This window comes from Sciurus carolinensis, chromosome 18 (assembly GCF_902686445.1).
Source record: "Sciurus carolinensis chromosome 18, mSciCar1.2, whole genome shotgun sequence".
Taxonomy (NCBI): domain Eukaryota; kingdom Metazoa; phylum Chordata; class Mammalia; order Rodentia; family Sciuridae; genus Sciurus; species Sciurus carolinensis.
Window position 1 is genome coordinate 25,540,228 of NC_062230.1, and position 16,119 is coordinate 25,556,346.

At 45.1% G+C, this 16,119-nt stretch overlaps 1 protein-coding gene, 1 non-coding gene and 1 pseudogene across 2 annotated transcripts in view; 2 read left to right on the plus strand and 1 right to left on the minus strand.

Moving 5' to 3' along the window:
* Positions 1-606: 606 nt before the first annotated feature.
* Eef2k (eukaryotic elongation factor 2 kinase) overlaps positions 607-16,119 on the minus strand; it is a 60,612-nt gene continuing 45,099 nt past the window's right edge. The window contains exons 15-18 of the mRNA XM_047533288.1: positions 15,769-15,957; positions 9,820-9,944; positions 7,186-7,364; positions 607-3,868 (exon numbers count right to left, since the gene is read on the minus strand). Coding sequence (XP_047389244.1) covers positions 3,759-3,868; positions 7,186-7,364; positions 9,820-9,944; positions 15,769-15,957 — 603 coding nt within the window. The 3' untranslated portion in view covers positions 607-3,758. The remainder of the gene's footprint in view (positions 3,869-7,185; positions 7,365-9,819; positions 9,945-15,768; positions 15,958-16,119) is intronic.
* On the plus strand, positions 4,163-6,705 carry LOC124970618 (heterogeneous nuclear ribonucleoprotein D-like; annotated as a pseudogene).
* LOC124970831 (U6 spliceosomal RNA) lies at positions 12,015-12,121 on the plus strand. The gene has a single exon (XR_007106204.1). It is a non-coding gene; the product is annotated as a U6 spliceosomal RNA (small nuclear RNA).

Here is a 16,119-nt window from a genome sequence, read left to right on the forward strand (position 1 = left end):
AACAACTAAGAAGAAAAGTTCACTGCGCATGGTGGTGCACACCTAAAATTCCAAGCAACTCAAGAGGCTAAGGCAGGAGGATCACAAATTTGAGGCCAGCCTGTGCTTTAGAGTCTATCTCAAAACATAAAAAGTTAATAAATAAAGGGCTGGGGATGTAGCTCAGTGGTAGAGTATTTGCCCAGCAAGCAAAAAGTCCTGGATCCAATTCTCAGTACTGCAAAAATAAAAGGAGCAGGAAGAGGAGGGGGAGGGGGGAGGGAGAAGGAGGAGAAGGAGAAAAAGGAGGAGGAAGTTCCCAAATTTTATCTAAAGCAAACTGACAGCATGGAGGCCAAACCTGGAAGGCTTTATTATTGTTATTGTTAGGATTTATTACAAAAGTCAAAAATAAGGAGACCTTCCATTAAAAAAATCCCAATTTTCAGTAGCTCTTGAAAAACTGGAAAAGGGCTACCATGAGTCCACTTCCCATGGCATTCAGAGGTGAATCATGGCTGCCTCTCTTTCCCATGGGGCATGAGCCCTCCAATCTACTTCAACCTCCAAAAAGTTACTTTACAGGTTTTGTTTTTCTTTTTAACCAGAAGACATTTGAATTCGAGACAAGAAAGAAACCATTTTATTTGGAAAGAGGAAGTGTAACTTAGTACTTATGCAAATATAAATCTATACTGTGATTCACTTCTCTGGGTCCACCCAGAGTCCACTGGAGGAGGTGGGATGCTTACCTCTGAGACTGGAAACGCAAGGAAGAGGCACAAATCCCCAGAGAATATACACAGTGTGTCTCCCCCACCACCAAGCTGCAGATACTTGTGTAAACATTTGTTGACTTGTACATGTCTAGTGCTGCAGAAAAAGGTGCTGGGATGGAAGGTAATAAAATCACCAAAAGAGCAAGAAGGTTTACCTGGCAGGTGGTACTGAAGGTAAATTCCCACAATGCCTCAGTGAGAAGGGGAGCAGTGATATTCCAAAGTGCTGGGGTCTGGAGCTTTTTTCTTACACCCATAAAGCCTGTCCTCATTTGTTTATTTCTCTTTTACCTACATCATAACTGAGCCAGGCGCTGTGACGCACGCCTGTAATCCCAGTGGCTAGGGAGACTGAGGCAGGAGGATGTCGAGTTCAAAGCCAGCCTCAGCAACTTGGTGAGGCCCTAAGCAATTCAGTGAGACCCTGTCTCAAAATTAAATATAAAAAAGCGCTGGGGATGTGGCTCAGTGGTTAAGTGGGTTCAATCCCTGGTTACTAAAAATGAACCAACCAACCAAAAACCTGAATGGGTCATTGAATTCCAGTTTAAATTATAACCCCAGGATCCTCTAAATAACAGCATCTCTCAAGCCCTAGCTCCAGCTTAGCCTCTAACTAGCAGCATCATGTGACAGAATTTACATGAACCTGTGGTTTCTTTGTGAGATGAAGGTGACAGATGCTAATCCTGGCTCTGCTAATCTGGACTTCCACCTGCTTCTTGCACTTGAAGACAGTCTCTGATGTTTTTCTAGCTGAGCTGGACTGTCTTGGGTTTGCTTTGGTTTGGTTGGGCATGCCCAGAATTTGTGCGTGCATTGGGAGTGAGATGCCTTAACCAGTTTCAGAAAACACAGAACTAAGTTGTAAAGGTGGAATAAATGCTTTTGCTGGCTCAGAAGGATCTCAACACCTTGCAAGTTCTTTTTTCATTCTCAAAGGTCCTTAAACTTGCATGCAGGCCATCCCAGCCTCCTGGAGGAGAAAAAGATCACTTTGTGACAGTAAGGCCATGCCGGTGGGTGGGGAGAGGAATTGCAGGCATGATGGTTAAGACAATCCAGACAAGGAATCATTAATTGGTTGGAGGAAGCAGAGCCTCAAGAGTGAGTTCCATCACTGGAGTTGGCCCTCCCTTCATTCACACACTTACTTGGTACCAACTCTGCCAAGGCACTATGTTTAAAAGCCCTGCAGGTCAGGCACGGTGGTGCACGCCTGTAATCCAAGCTGCTGGGGAGGCTGAGGCAGGAGGATCTGGAGTTCAAAGCCACTTAGCAAGGCCTGAAGTAACTCAGAGAGACTCTATCTCAAAATTTTAAAAAAGGGGGTGGGGGAGGTGCTGGGGAGGTGGCTCAGTGGTTAAGCGCCCTTGGGTTCAATCCCTAGTACCAAAAAAAAAAAAAAAAAAGTTTATGTTGCAATAAAGTTGCTTACATTTAACATATGCAATTTAACTATATGCACTGGTTTAAAACACATAAAATTTAAAGCAAGCCAAGTACTGATCTGGTACAGATGAAAAATGAGTGATCAGTACCAACTTCTAAAGGAAAATTGTTGTGAGTCCATGTGCAAAAACTGGGGATACACCCATATCTGGGTGGACTAACGGATTTTTCAGTAATGCTGACTTGACTTAATCTTTCCTTGAAGGGCACATTTGCCTTTGGAATCTAATATTTGCACAAGTTCACCAAGCCACAGTGCTCCACAAGGCAATGCTGAGGGACTGTCTTAAACAGATACAAGTGTATGTTACCTGGCTTTGTGTCCTTTGATTGTTCAAGGAAGAGGCTGCTCTAACATTTGTGTTTGATCAAATTGATTTCTTAGCTGTTTGAAACAACTAGTGAAATCATACTAGCATTAAATAGGAACTCCTTTTAAGGAGAAAGTTCATTAAATAAAGATACTGTAGCCTGGCCCTGGGGAAACTACTAGAACTAATGAGTGTTTATAGTTCTTGCCCTCTCATTCTCAAACATCTTAGTAAATCTCAAGGGGCTGCTGTTGAAAGCAGCCAGCTGCAAATTACAAGAAAATCAGCCCAGCTTGGAGCAGAAAATGCTAAGAATGGGGGCTGGGGAGCAGATTCTACGTTAAGAGTATCTTTACATAAGAAAATGCTGAGGAATACTGTACAAGGGACGCTTAGTCACTGTGCAGAGCAGCCACTGGGATGCACAGTACATTCCACTTGGAGGCAAGTCTCCCATATTGCAAGCTAATGTCCTTGAACATAAAAGCTTTGAGATGTACCCTCTTCCACATGAAGGACTGATGTACAAATTAGAGGTAGTAAATGTGTACATACCCAAATCAAACCTTTTTTGCAAAGTCCATGGGAAAAAGCATGCTTCAAAAATGGAATCTGGCTGGATGCTAGAAAAATCAGTCTCAGGGTGGGAGGAAACTAAAAAGTTAGAAATCTATCAATGGGTAGGCCCTTCCCCAGGGTAGAAGGGAGGCTGGGTATCCCCTGAAAAATGCCATGCACGCTCCCAAATGCTTGGACAAAGACTTTGCACTAAATCAGGGCAAAAAATGCCCACCGGAAGTTCACTCTACATTTCCCATCTTAATTCTTGAAACACAGGGCTCCGAGGGCCTGCGGCTGGAATTTAGTCTGGAAAGGCTGGTGAGCAAGGGCCTAATATCGTCCATCCAAGGTGGAAAAGCACTTCTTTACATCTCATGACAAGAAAGCAAGAAGTAAAAATACAAACGGAATCTCAAAACAGTCTGATGGTTCATTAGGCTGCATTTTCAATCCCCATTCCCCCAAAATACTGTCCTAAGGGGCAGCTACAGGGTCTCTGCTAGTAGCAAAGACTTTTTTCAAGAGTTCAAAAAATGAAATACAAAAGTCAAATTACAGCACATGAAAAATACTTCTTCCTTCTCAAACTAAATGAGTCTCCCCACCCCACCCCGACCCTGCCCCAACCCCTTAGCCCTTTTGCTTGGGACTAGCTGGAAGTAATTGTCCTGGCAGTTTATTCTTCCATCTGGGCCCAGGCCTCCTCTGCCAGCTGATAGTACTGGTTGGCTAGACGGCCCTTCATGGCTTCCATAGCTGCCTCCGCCGCCTGGGTGTACAAGTCCCCTGGAAGAGAGCAAGGTAAGGTACAAAGAGGTGAACCACGCATTGTCCTTGCCTGGCCAGCGTCCCCCACCTCTCCCAGAAGGGCACCCTGAGGGTTCTGGAGCGTGTGTGTGTTTTAAAACCCTGTGATCAAACCTGGCCAATCAGAGCATTCCTCTATTCTCCCCCACCCCCAGGCCCAAGGGGTTGGTCCAGACTTCGGCATAGCCAATCAGAATGAGCCATCTGGACCACAGTGCTTTTTAAAGGTGGGTGGGCGATTTGATCAGGCTATTTGCAGAAAAAAAACTGAATATGCTTGAAAGTGGAAGAAATACTCGAAATAACTTCATGTCAGCTTGGCACTGGGTTGCCACCAAGTGAATTTGTAAAACTTAACACAAGCGCTTCTGAATTTTGGAGATTTATGTTTTCACAAATTTCAAATCAGAAATTATAGTTTTGCTTTATTACTTGCTAAAGTCGTATATACAACATCTAAAATTTAGTCTCATCCCATACCACTGAAATCAGGAATGTAGTAAGTTTGTTATAGGTGAAGGGCTAGATGTCCCCCCACCCCTTCCTGGATTCTCACCCATACATTAATCTGTGGAAGTGCTAATTCACAAAGTGACTGTATGTGGAGATAAAGCCTGTGAGACTGTGATAAAGATTAAATGAGGTCACAAGAGTGGGGCCCCAAATCCAATGGGGCTGGTCTTCTTCTAAGAAAAAGACAGCAGAGTATTGTCTGTCTGTGTCTCTCTTCTGGCACATAGAAGAAAAGACATGTGACTACATGGTGAGAAGATGACTGTCTATAAGTCAGAAGCCAAACAGGGCAGCACCTTGATCTTAGACTTCTTGGCCTTGAGAAATAAATTTAGGAGACTGCTCAGTGATAGAAAACTTGCCCAGAATGCATGAGGCCCTGGGTTTGATCTCCAGCATTAAATAAATAAATAAATAAATAAATAAATAAATTGCTGTTGCTTAAGCCATTCAACCTATACATATAGCAGTTTGAGCAGACTAATATATAATGGGGGAAAAACATGTAACTTGTCTATCAAGTGAAGACTGGATAAGCAAAATGTGGTTTCTCCAACGGCATATTATTTGTCAATAAAAAGAAATGAAGCACCGGTACACTACACGCTATAATACGGATGAACCTTAAAGCCATTATTCTAAGAAGAAAGAAGCCGACACAAAAGGCCACGTATTGCATGATTCCACTTACAGAAGAGGCCCACAGCAGGCAAATCCTTACAGACTGAAAGTTGATTAATGGTTGCTGGGGATTGGGGAGGGGGTGGGTTGGGAATGACTACTAACTAGTACAGGGTTTCTTCTGGGGGTGATGGAAATGTTCTGGAATTAGTTAATCGTGATGGATAATCAACAATGTGAAAATACTAAAATCCACTGAACTACACCTTAAGGTGGTAAATTTCATGTTGTGAACATTTTAGTTCAGTTTTTAAAATTGCAAAGATTTCCCCTTAAGACTCTGATATATATCTCGGTGTCCATGGTTCCAGGACCATCTGCAGATGCCAAAATCTGCAGATGCTCAAGTCCTTTATATATAAAATGGCATTGTATTGCATGTGACCTACACATTATCCTCCCATATACTTTAAATCATCTTTAGATTACTTATAATTCATAATGTAATTGTTACATAAACAGTTGTTACCCTATTTTTTTTTTTAAAGGAAGCATGACGTTTTCTCTTTTTAAAAAAATATTTTTAGCTCTTCTGCTGCCATTTTAAATCCAGTGCCATTAAATCCGCTGCTGCAGTGACCAGGACAGCGAACCAGCACCCCCCTGCCTACAGCTCCACCACCATGGAGGACATGAACGAGTGCAGCAACAGAGGAATTCGCAGAGGGATCCAAGATCAACGCGATCAAGAGTCAGCAGGATGATGGTAAAATGTTTATTGGAGGCTTGAGCTGGGATACAAGCAAGAAAGATCTGACTGAATATTTGTCTCAATTTGGGGAAGTTGTAGACTGTACGATTAAAACAGATCACTGGAAGATCAAGAGGATTTGGATTTGTGCTTTTCAAAGATGCTGCTAGTGTTGATAAGGTTTTGGAACTGAAAGAACACAAACTGAATGGCAAATTGATAGACCCTAAAAGGGCCAAAGCTTTAAAAGGGAAAGATACCCCTAAAAAGGTTTTCGTGGGTGGATTGAGCCCAGATACTTCTGAAGAACAAATTAAAGAATATTTTGGAGCCTTTGGAGAGATTGAAAATATTGAACTTCCCATGGATACAAAAACAAATGAAAGAAGAGGATTTTGTTTTATCACATATAAGATGAAGAGCCAGTAAAGAAATTATTAGGAAGCAGATATCATCAAATTGGTTCTGGGAAGTGTGAAATCAAAGTTGCACAATCCAAAAAGGTATATAGGCAGCAACAACAAAAAGGAGGAAGAGGTGCTGCAGCTGGTGGACGAGGTGGTACTAGGGGTCGTGGCCGAGGTCAACAGAGCACTTATGGCAAGGCATCTCGAGGGGGTGGCAATCACCAAAATAATTACCAGTCATCCTAAAGGAGGACATTGGAGAAAACAGGAGATGCTAAAGAAACCCATCTTGCAGGACGACATTGAAGATTGGTCTTCTGTTGATCTAAGATGATTATTTTGTAAAAGACTTTCTAGTGTACAAGACACAACTGTGTCCCAACTGTATATAGCCGCCAATTAGTTTTCTTTGTTTTTACTTTGTCCTTTGCTATCTGTGTTATGACTCAATGTGAATTTGTGTTTATACAAATTTTATTTGTATGATTTCATGTTAAACCTCAAATAAATGCTTCCTTATGTGAGTGTTAAATATATATATATATATTTTTAGTTGTAGTTGGACACAGTACCTTTATTTTATTTATGTATTTTTAGGTGGTGCTGAGGATCGAACCCAGTGCCTCACACATGCTAGGCAAGCGCTCTACCACTGAGCTACAACCCCAGCCCTGTTATCCTATATTGTAAGGAAAAAGTCTGTACACATTCAGGATTAGTTAATGGCAATGGGCCATTAATCCAGGGCCCTGTGCATGCCAGGCAAGTGCTCCACCACTGAACTACATCCCCGGCCCACTAAAATATTCTTTGATCTGTGGTTGGTTGAATCCATGGATGCAGAACCAACAGCTACCGAGAGTTGACTGTATGAGCATTAAGATAAGAATGTTCATCTGCATATTGGCTCCATCAAACTCCCTCCTGGGAAGAGACCCACTGGGAGTGACCCAACCATCCCTTCCCAGCCCTGCCCCACCCGAGGCAGGTCTGCCAGACCCCACCTGATCTCTGCGGGTCCTTCTCCAGCCCGCAGCCACCGGTGAACAGCATCTCAGCCTCCCTGGCCAGCAGCGCATACCGGGGCTCGTCCTGCATCCCGTCGAACTCGCCGCCCTCATCACAGTCCGTGGTCTCCAGGGCAGTGTTGTACCAGTGCAGAGCCTCGGGCCAGTCTCGGCACCTTGCCAGGAGACACAGAGAAAGAGGGACATTACCATGGCAGCAGGGTGGGAGGGCAGAGGGCCATCCTCCTCCGATTCAAGTCAGGGATACAGCAGGGACCACCACCACCTCTGGTTCCCAACCTATGACATCCAAGACCACCACATCTGAGGGGCACTGTGACATTGTGGGTTTATATATATATTAAGGGAGCAGTCAGGGAGCTTTCCTTAGTAACACTGGTATATTACCACCGTTCTGTAACAGACGGTAGAACAGAAGTAGAGCATGCGGGGGACGGGGGCATTTTTCTAGGATTGCCCACCAGCACCCTATGGGCTAGCATAAGCTGCTCTCTGACTCAGGTTGGAAGGGCCCTTTGCAGAGGCTCCCAGCACCATCTGAGCTAACAGCCATCGCTCAGCGCCTTCCCATGCTCTGCCTGCGCTGGCCCACTCCGGCTCACCTCCTGCCTAACTCGGGACTCCTCTCCCTGGCTCCAGCGAGGCCCTCCGCTCCCCGGCTCTTTCTCCCATCGCAGCACACATATGGCCAAAACACCAAGGGTGTCCGTAGGTTTCAGTCAAACGCATGCAACACAAAATTCAGAGCTAACAGGGCAGGTGGCTGTTTTTCTTTGAGTATAACCCATGTGAGTAACTATTTATAGCACATCAGGAAAGAGCAAAGAGCATCACAGATAAGAAGGGCTCTGGGTGTCCTGTATGTGCCAAGAGCAGCAGATAGGTTGGCCTCTTGCCTTACCCTCTGTTCTCAGCTCCTGTTCATATCCCTCTGTGCCAAGCACTGCTCCTCAAACAAGCCAGCACCTGCCTGTCCCCCTGGCCTTTTTTTCTTTTTTTTGGTGGTACTGGGGATTGAACCCAGGGGCGCTTAGCCAGTGAGCCCCATCCCCCAACCTTTTAAAAATATTTTATTTAGAGACAGGGTCTCACTGAGTTGCTTAGGGCCTCACTAAGTTGCTGAGGCTGGTCTCAAACTTGCAATCCTCTTGCCTCAGTCTCCCGAGATGCTGGGATTATAGGCGTGCATCACTACTACTCCTCTAGTTCCTCACCCCTCCAGCCTCAGCTCATGTCACCTCCCCAGAGATGCTTAGTCTTGGGTTCCATCCCCAAGATATCTCATTATGCATATGCAAATAAGTCCAAAATCTGAGAAAATCCAAAACACTTCTGACCCCGTTTTTCATGTACAGGATGCTCGACCTGTTTGACTCTAAGCAAGTCCCTTCACTTCTCAGAACTATAGTTTATAGTTATCCGTAAAATGGGGCCCAAAATATCTGCCTTGTCCGTGTCATTGAGATATGGTGGTTTGTTCTTTCAACCACTGAGCCCACCCCCAGGCCAAGAGTTAGGAGACGTAGGACACAGAGCTATAGGAGACCTGATGCCTGTTCTCAATGAAATCAAATCATACCACAAAAATGCTGTCTGAATTTAGTGGAGCACTGCTGTTACACAGCAGGTATCTGAAAAATGTTGGCACACAGGCAGGCCATTGTGTGTTCAGAAGATTTGACCCCGAGAGCTTGATATGAGCGTCCCATAGACAAGACTTTTCTTCTAAACCCAGTGAGAAAGAGGAGCTCTTGACACCAAGAGGAGGGACCTGCTCAGCTGCTCCACCCTAGAGCTTTACACAGTGAATGCGCTCTCCTTGCTCCCTTTTATAAAGTCCTGGAAGGTTCCTAGGTAGCCAAATTCCAATGGGAGCCACAGAGGGTGAGCAACTGACCTCTGCTCTGGACTTCTGGGATCTCCCACTGGCCAAGCCAAGGACAGAGAGGAAGCTGGGCCACCCTATTCTCCTCCCACTGCAAAAACCAGACCCGGCACCTCAGCCTGAAGGATAAAGAGAAAGTACTGACATTTGTGTTGCTGGGGCCTTCAAACCTGCTCCTTCTTCTTAGAAGTGAAAAATAATAAAATAAAAATAAAAGTAGGAAAAGTCAATTAAAATCACCCAAATCCTACTACGCAGGGACGATCACCTTGAGCCTGATGCTGATTTTTTTCTCAAGCAAATCTTTACTATACTGGCTCCTTCTTCTTAGAAGTGAAAAATAATAAAATAAAAATAAAAGTAGGAAAAGTCAATTAAAATCACCCAAATCCTACTACGCAGGGACGATCACCTTGAGCCTGATGCTGATTTTTTTCTCAAGCAAATCTTTACTATACTGGCTAAAGTGGCTGCCAATTACTGCATGCCTACGTCCAGATGCCATGAGAGTTACAGGCATCGTGTCGTTTAACCTTCACACAACAACCCTCAGACACAGGTGTTGTAATTATTCCCATTTTACAATGAGGGTAAAATAACTCGCCCATGGTCACTAACCTGAGTGAGGCCAAGACAGGAGCCCACGTCTGGCTTGATACCAAAAAGGAAGTGTCCACCCTCAGCCCAGATCCCCACCAGCTCCACCTGAGTGTCAGCCACAGTACCTGTCTGGGCTGAGGTTTTGACCGGTGTCAAAAGATCGTGCCACAAGGATCATGGACTGTCTGTCGCCAGCTTCAGCTGCCTTGAGTAAGTAATCGAATCCTTTTGTCTTATTCTCTTCTGTCTCCTGTCAATACAACCAAAGAGGCGGAAAGAAAAAGAAGGCTTGCAAAAATCTCACTCGTCAATCTCCCTGTTTCATGAATTACTGTGAGAGCTCTGAGCTGGCTACTGTAGAACTACACATTGAGGTTTTTAGTAGCCATGGAGTTGTGCAAACACCACCACAAAAGTCAATTTCAAAATATTTTCAGCAAGCCAAAAAGACACACCATACCTTTAACTGTCAATCTCTCCATCCTGCCCGACCCTAGGCAACACCTACTCTATTTTCTTTTTTTAATTTTGTTTTAGATGTCAATAGACCTTTATTTTATTCATTTATTTATATGTGGTGCTGAGAATCGAACCCAGGGCCTTACATGTGCGAGGCAAGCGCTCTACCACTGATCCACAACTCCAACCCCAACACCTACTCTATTTTCTACCTCTATGAATTCTGGACATTTCACATAAATGGAATCATACAGTATGCACCCTTTGGGTCTGGCTTCTGTCACTTAGCAGGATGCTTTCAGGGGTCATTGCTTTTTTAAATAATATTCCACTGTATGGTTATATTACATTGTGTTTATCTATTCACCCACTGATGGACATCTGGGTTGTTTCCACTTTTTTGTCTATTATGAATAACGCTGCTATGACCATTCATGTACAGGTTTTTGTGTGGACCTGTGTTTTTATTCTCTTAAGTATATATAATATGTGTAGCTATGTGAGTAGAATTGCAGAGTTGCATGTAACTCTATGTTTAACCTTTTGAGGAACTAGCTGCCCAACTCTTCTCCACAATGCTGCACCCCAGTACATTCCCACCAGCACTACAGGAGGGCTTCTGCTTCCATTTGGCTCCCCTATAATCCATCCCACAGCAGCCAGACTGATGCTTTTACAGCCTAAGTCGGGTCACATTACTCTCTCAAAGCAACTTGGTAGCTTCCTGTCTCACTCAGAGACAAGTCTAAAGCCCTCATATTGGCCTGTGAAATCCTCCTCAACCCCAACCATCAAGTAATGTGGCCAGGCAGGGCACAGTGGCACACACCTCTAATCCCAGCAGAGTGGGAGGCTGAGGCAGGAGGATCTCAAGTTCAAAGACAGCCTCAGCAATTTAGCAAGGCCCTAAGCAACTCAAAAAGACCCTGTCTCCAAATAAAAACTACAAAATAGGGCTGGGGATGTGGCTCAGAGGTTGAATGCCTCTGAGTTTAATCCCTGGTGACCACCCCACAACAAAAAAACTTAAATCATGGGCTAGGGGTGTAGTTCTGTGGTAGAGCACATACCTGGCATGCAGGAGGCCCTGTATTCCATCCCCAGCATTGAAAAAAAAACAAACTTACAAGATGAATCATATTAAAAACAAAGGTAAAATATACTCAAAAGTCATCAACTCCTAATTATTTTTACTATGTCTCACTACTATTTATGCTCTGGAGACATAAATGTATTTCAGTCTCGGCAATATGAACAGTCAGGATCACATACAACCTTCATGGTGGGGACTGTCCTGTGCTTTGTATGAGGCTGAGCAGCAGCTCTGCTCTCCACCCACCAGATGCCAGCTGCTGTGACAATCAACTATGTCGCCAAATTCCAGCAGCTCGGGAGGCTGAGGCAGGAGGACTGCAAATTCAAAGCCAGCCTCAGCAACTTAGTGAGGCCCCAAGCAACTTAGGGAGACCCTGCCTCTAAATAAAAAAATAAAAAGGACTGGGGATGTGACTCAGTGGTGAAGTGCCCTTGAGTTCATGGTCAAGCACCCTTGGGTTCAATCCCTAGTACCAAAAAAAAAAGTCTGCAGCGGGGTATGGAGGCGCAGACCTGCAATCCCAGCAATTCAGGAGTCTGAAGCAGGAGGATCACAAGTTGGAGGCCAGGCTGGGCAACTTTAGCAAGACCCTGTCTCAAAATCAAACACAAAAAGGGCTGGGGAAGTAGCTCAGTGGTGAGTACCCCGGGTTCAATCTCCAGGACCCGCTGCAAAAAAAAAAAAAAAAAAAAAAAAAAAAGAAAGAAAGAAAAAGAAAAAAGTCACCAGACATTGCTAAATGTCCCTGGGTTAGGATTTTTTTGAGTGTCCACTTAGGCAGCACCTGTATTAAAATTGGAACAACACAGGGAAGAGGAGTGTGATCCCTCTGCAAGGATGACATGCAAATCCACGAAGCCATCTGTATTTTTAGAGACTGGGGAGAAGAAGGGAGGGAGGGGGAGAGGCTGGTCACTGTGTATAAAATTACAAGCAGACAGGAGGCATAAGTTCTGGAGTTCTATTTCACAGCAAGGCGACTACAGCTAAAAATAATGTCTTTCAAAATAGCTAGAAGACAGGGTTTTGAATGTTCTCACCAAAGAAATGATAAATGTATGAGGTGATAGATAATGCTAATCATATAGACACATTTTGAAACATGCCCACTGTACACCATAAACATGTACAATGTTGTCAATCAAAAAATAAGCCGGGCGTAGTGGCACACGCCTGTGATCCCAGCCGTTTGGGAGGCTGAGGCAGGAGGATCATAAGTTCAAGACCAGCCTCAGCAACTTAGCAGGGCACTAAGCAACTCAGTGAGACCCTGTCTCTAAATAAAATACAAAAAAAGGGCTGGGGGTGTGGCTCAGTGGTCGAGTACCCCTGAGTTCAGTATCAGGTACCCCCACAAAAATAATTTAAAAATTCTAGGTGAGAACCATTACTTGTTTACTCCATCTGTATTGTGGAAAATACTACAAAGGTGGTTTATTAATTCTTCCCCACTCTGTGTGTTCAGTGATGCGAGTGGGGATCGAACCCAGGGTGATGTGCTTGCAAGGCAAGCACTCTACCAACTGAGCTATCTCCCCGGCAGCCCAGGCTGACACCTTGAAATTGATCATGGTAGGAGCTCATAACTCACCCCAGACCACGTTGCAAATCAGGGTTTGATTGTTTTCTCCATACCTGAACTCAAGAAAGGGATAGGAAAAATAGAATACTGCAGATTAAACCTCTATGGCCATTCCATTGAGCCTAGCACGGGAAACTGAAGGAAGGTTCTTCTGGCATGTAAAGACTATTCTCTGATTCAGGAAAGAAGCTACTCACATCAGTGACAAATGAAGTTCCAGGTCTAATAAAGGTCTTCATTACTACACTTTCTTACTTATTCAAGTAAATGAGAATATTAACCAAGGTTCACGTCAGGACTATACCCCTCCACCAGTTACAACAATAGGTTAGTGGTAGGTGTGAAGGTTGGCAAAAAAATCAATGAAGTATTCTGTGTGGATCAGCTGACAATATGGAATTTACAGGAGTACCTTTATTGCTATTTGTAAACCATATGCTGCATATTCTTTATATCAGCAAACCATGTATGTGTGTATGTGTATATGTATACACACACACACACACACACATATATGGGCCCAGCTTTCCTCTGCATCCCTGAGAGCCAACTACAAAATGTTTAGCAGCACATCATTGGTTGAATGAGATATATTCAGTCCTTACCCCAAGAGGCACAGAGATGGATGAGAGAGACAAGTCAAAATCCTGTCTTTACCACCTAAAATAGGGAGTAGAACAGCTGTGGGTTTTCCCTCGACTGCATGCCAAATAATATATTCAACTAAACCACAGGAAAGTACCAACACTCCACAGTTTATCATCTATAAAAAATGTGAAGTTTCTTCAATCCCCAGCACCACACACACAAAAAAAATGTGAAGTTTCCACTTAATGTGTACAAGCCTAGTCACAGCAGAAGAGTGGAACCAACCCAAGTACCCATTGGCAGGGCACAGGTTAAAGTATGTCATATCCATTCAATTGAACATTGTCAAAAAGAATCAGGGGCGGGAGTTGTGGTCAGGGATAGGTGCTTGCCTAGCATGCGTGAGGCCCTGGGTTCGAGACTCAGCACCACATAAAAATAAAGCTATTGTGTCCACCTTCAACCAAAGAATACATATATAAAAAAATTAAAAAATAGAACAATCGGGAAGCTTTCTCTGTGCCACTGTGGAAAATTAAGGCTAGCGAAAAAAGCAAGGTACAGAAAGTGTGTGCAGTATGCTAACCTTGGAAAAAAAAGAAGGTGGACGTTACAATCCGTACTCCATATTCTCAGGGGAAAACTGTGCTATAGGAGGAACAACATCTCTCCCCAAAATTCACATCCATCCAGAACCTCAGGACAGATGTAAGTAGTTACGTTAGGAGGAGGCCATTTGGGATCAGGCCCCTAAATCCATGTGGCTGGTGTCCATAAAAAAGAAGAGACACAGACAGAGATACATGGGTAGAAGGCCATGTGGAGGCAGAGATAGGGATTGAAATGGTCCAAGCCAAGGAACACCAAAACCTGCCAGCAAACCCTGGCGCCTCAGAGGGAGCATGGCCCTGCTGACCTGGCTACAAGCCACTTAGGTGGTAGTAATCTGTTACTATAGTCTTAGGTAATTAATACATTCTGCAATTATATATGAGAAACTGGTAATAACAGTTGTACTTGTTTTTCAGAAAACGAGAATGGGAGGAAGAGTGGGAGGGAGATTTTGCAATGTAGACCTTTAAATATCCTTTTTTCATGCCATGCCGCTGAGTTACATTCCCCAGTCCTTTGTATTTTTTTAATTAATTAATTAATTAATTAATTTATTTATTTTTTTCTGATACCAGGGATTGAATGTACTGACGCTTAACTACTGAGCCACATCCCCAGCTCTATTTCTAGTATTTTATTTAGAGACAGGGTCTCACTGAGTTGCTTGGGGCCTTGCTAAGTTGCTGAGGCTGGCTTTGAACTCTCAATCTACCTGTCTCAGCTTCCTGAGATTACAGACAGGTGCCACCAAGCCCAGTTCTGTTTTTTATTTTGAGACAGGATCTAAGTTGCCTAGGCTGGCCTTATACTTATGATTCTCCTGTCTCAGCCACCCCAGTAGCTGTGATTACAGGTACGGGACACCACACCCAGCTTACATTTTTTTTTTAAATCTCATGAGTGTATTAGCTAGTCAAAAGTTAAATAAGTAAAGGTCTTCAGAGTGTTTTTCACCACCCTCGTCCAGTCTGGGATTCACCCACTGATAGGCCGTGGTCAAGCCCTGAGGAGGGCTGTTGAGCCCAGCCCCGCCTCTACTCCAGCCACGCCCACCACACCCACCGCCTCCCAACCCCTCCCAGGAAAAGATGGTATTTCCTAGGTCCTGCCAGATCCAGCCATTCAATCCTTTCCTCCTGTGCCCACGACCAGGAAGGAGGAGACCCCTACACAATTCCCAGCACATCCACACCCTACCCTGGCTGCTCTTTAGCCCCAAGCCCTGCACCATCTCATCCCTGCATTCCAGCCCCACTGACCACCTCCCGGCCTCCACCTAACTTCTCCTCTTGCCTCTGGACCTGCGCATGAGCAGTTCCCTCTGCCTGAGCGACTCACTCGCACTGCCCTTTGGGTCTAACTTAGATAATCCGCTCTGCGTGAACGGGCATCTCCCCAGTGCCAGGCTCTGCTCTAGCCACTAGGAATATGGCAGAGCTGATGACCAGGAGGCCTGCAGGGACCACTCAAACCCCCGTTAGGGCCTTTCTTCACTTGTTTCCACCTGTGTCTCTGCTTCTCCCATCATACTGTCATTATTGCCTGGAAATGTGACTGTCACTTGCCACTGATTCCCCAAAGCCCAGAAATTGAGTCTACCAGTTTTGATTTTGAAGTACCTGGCCCCAAACCAATGCCCGGGATGTTTCTGTGGCATGCATCCTCCTCCGGGAGCCAGGTGAGTGAACGCCAGGATGGGAGGCAGGTGAGAGAGGGGTGGGCGCCTGCGTCCCTCACCTTCAGAGAGACGTCGGCCAGGATGTGGTGGGGCAGCTGCGAGTACATGAGCCCCAGGCCCACGATGGCCTCCAGCTCGCCCAGGTCTGCCGCGTGCTCCAGATGGAAGAGCGCCGAGTCGCGGTCCCACTCCTCGTCCTTCTCGCAGAAGCGCCCGCCCTCGTGGTAGCGCACCATGGCCAGATGGACCTGCCACACAGACTGCGGTGTTGGCCCGGCTGTCTGCGGAGCCGCAGCCGCACCCAAGGGCCGCCCCGCCAACCTGCGGGAGGAAGCCATCGGCACAGGAGAGGCGTGAGCCAGGGGCCCCCGGGTGTGCAGGAAGGGCTCCCAGATGCGCATCACCAATAC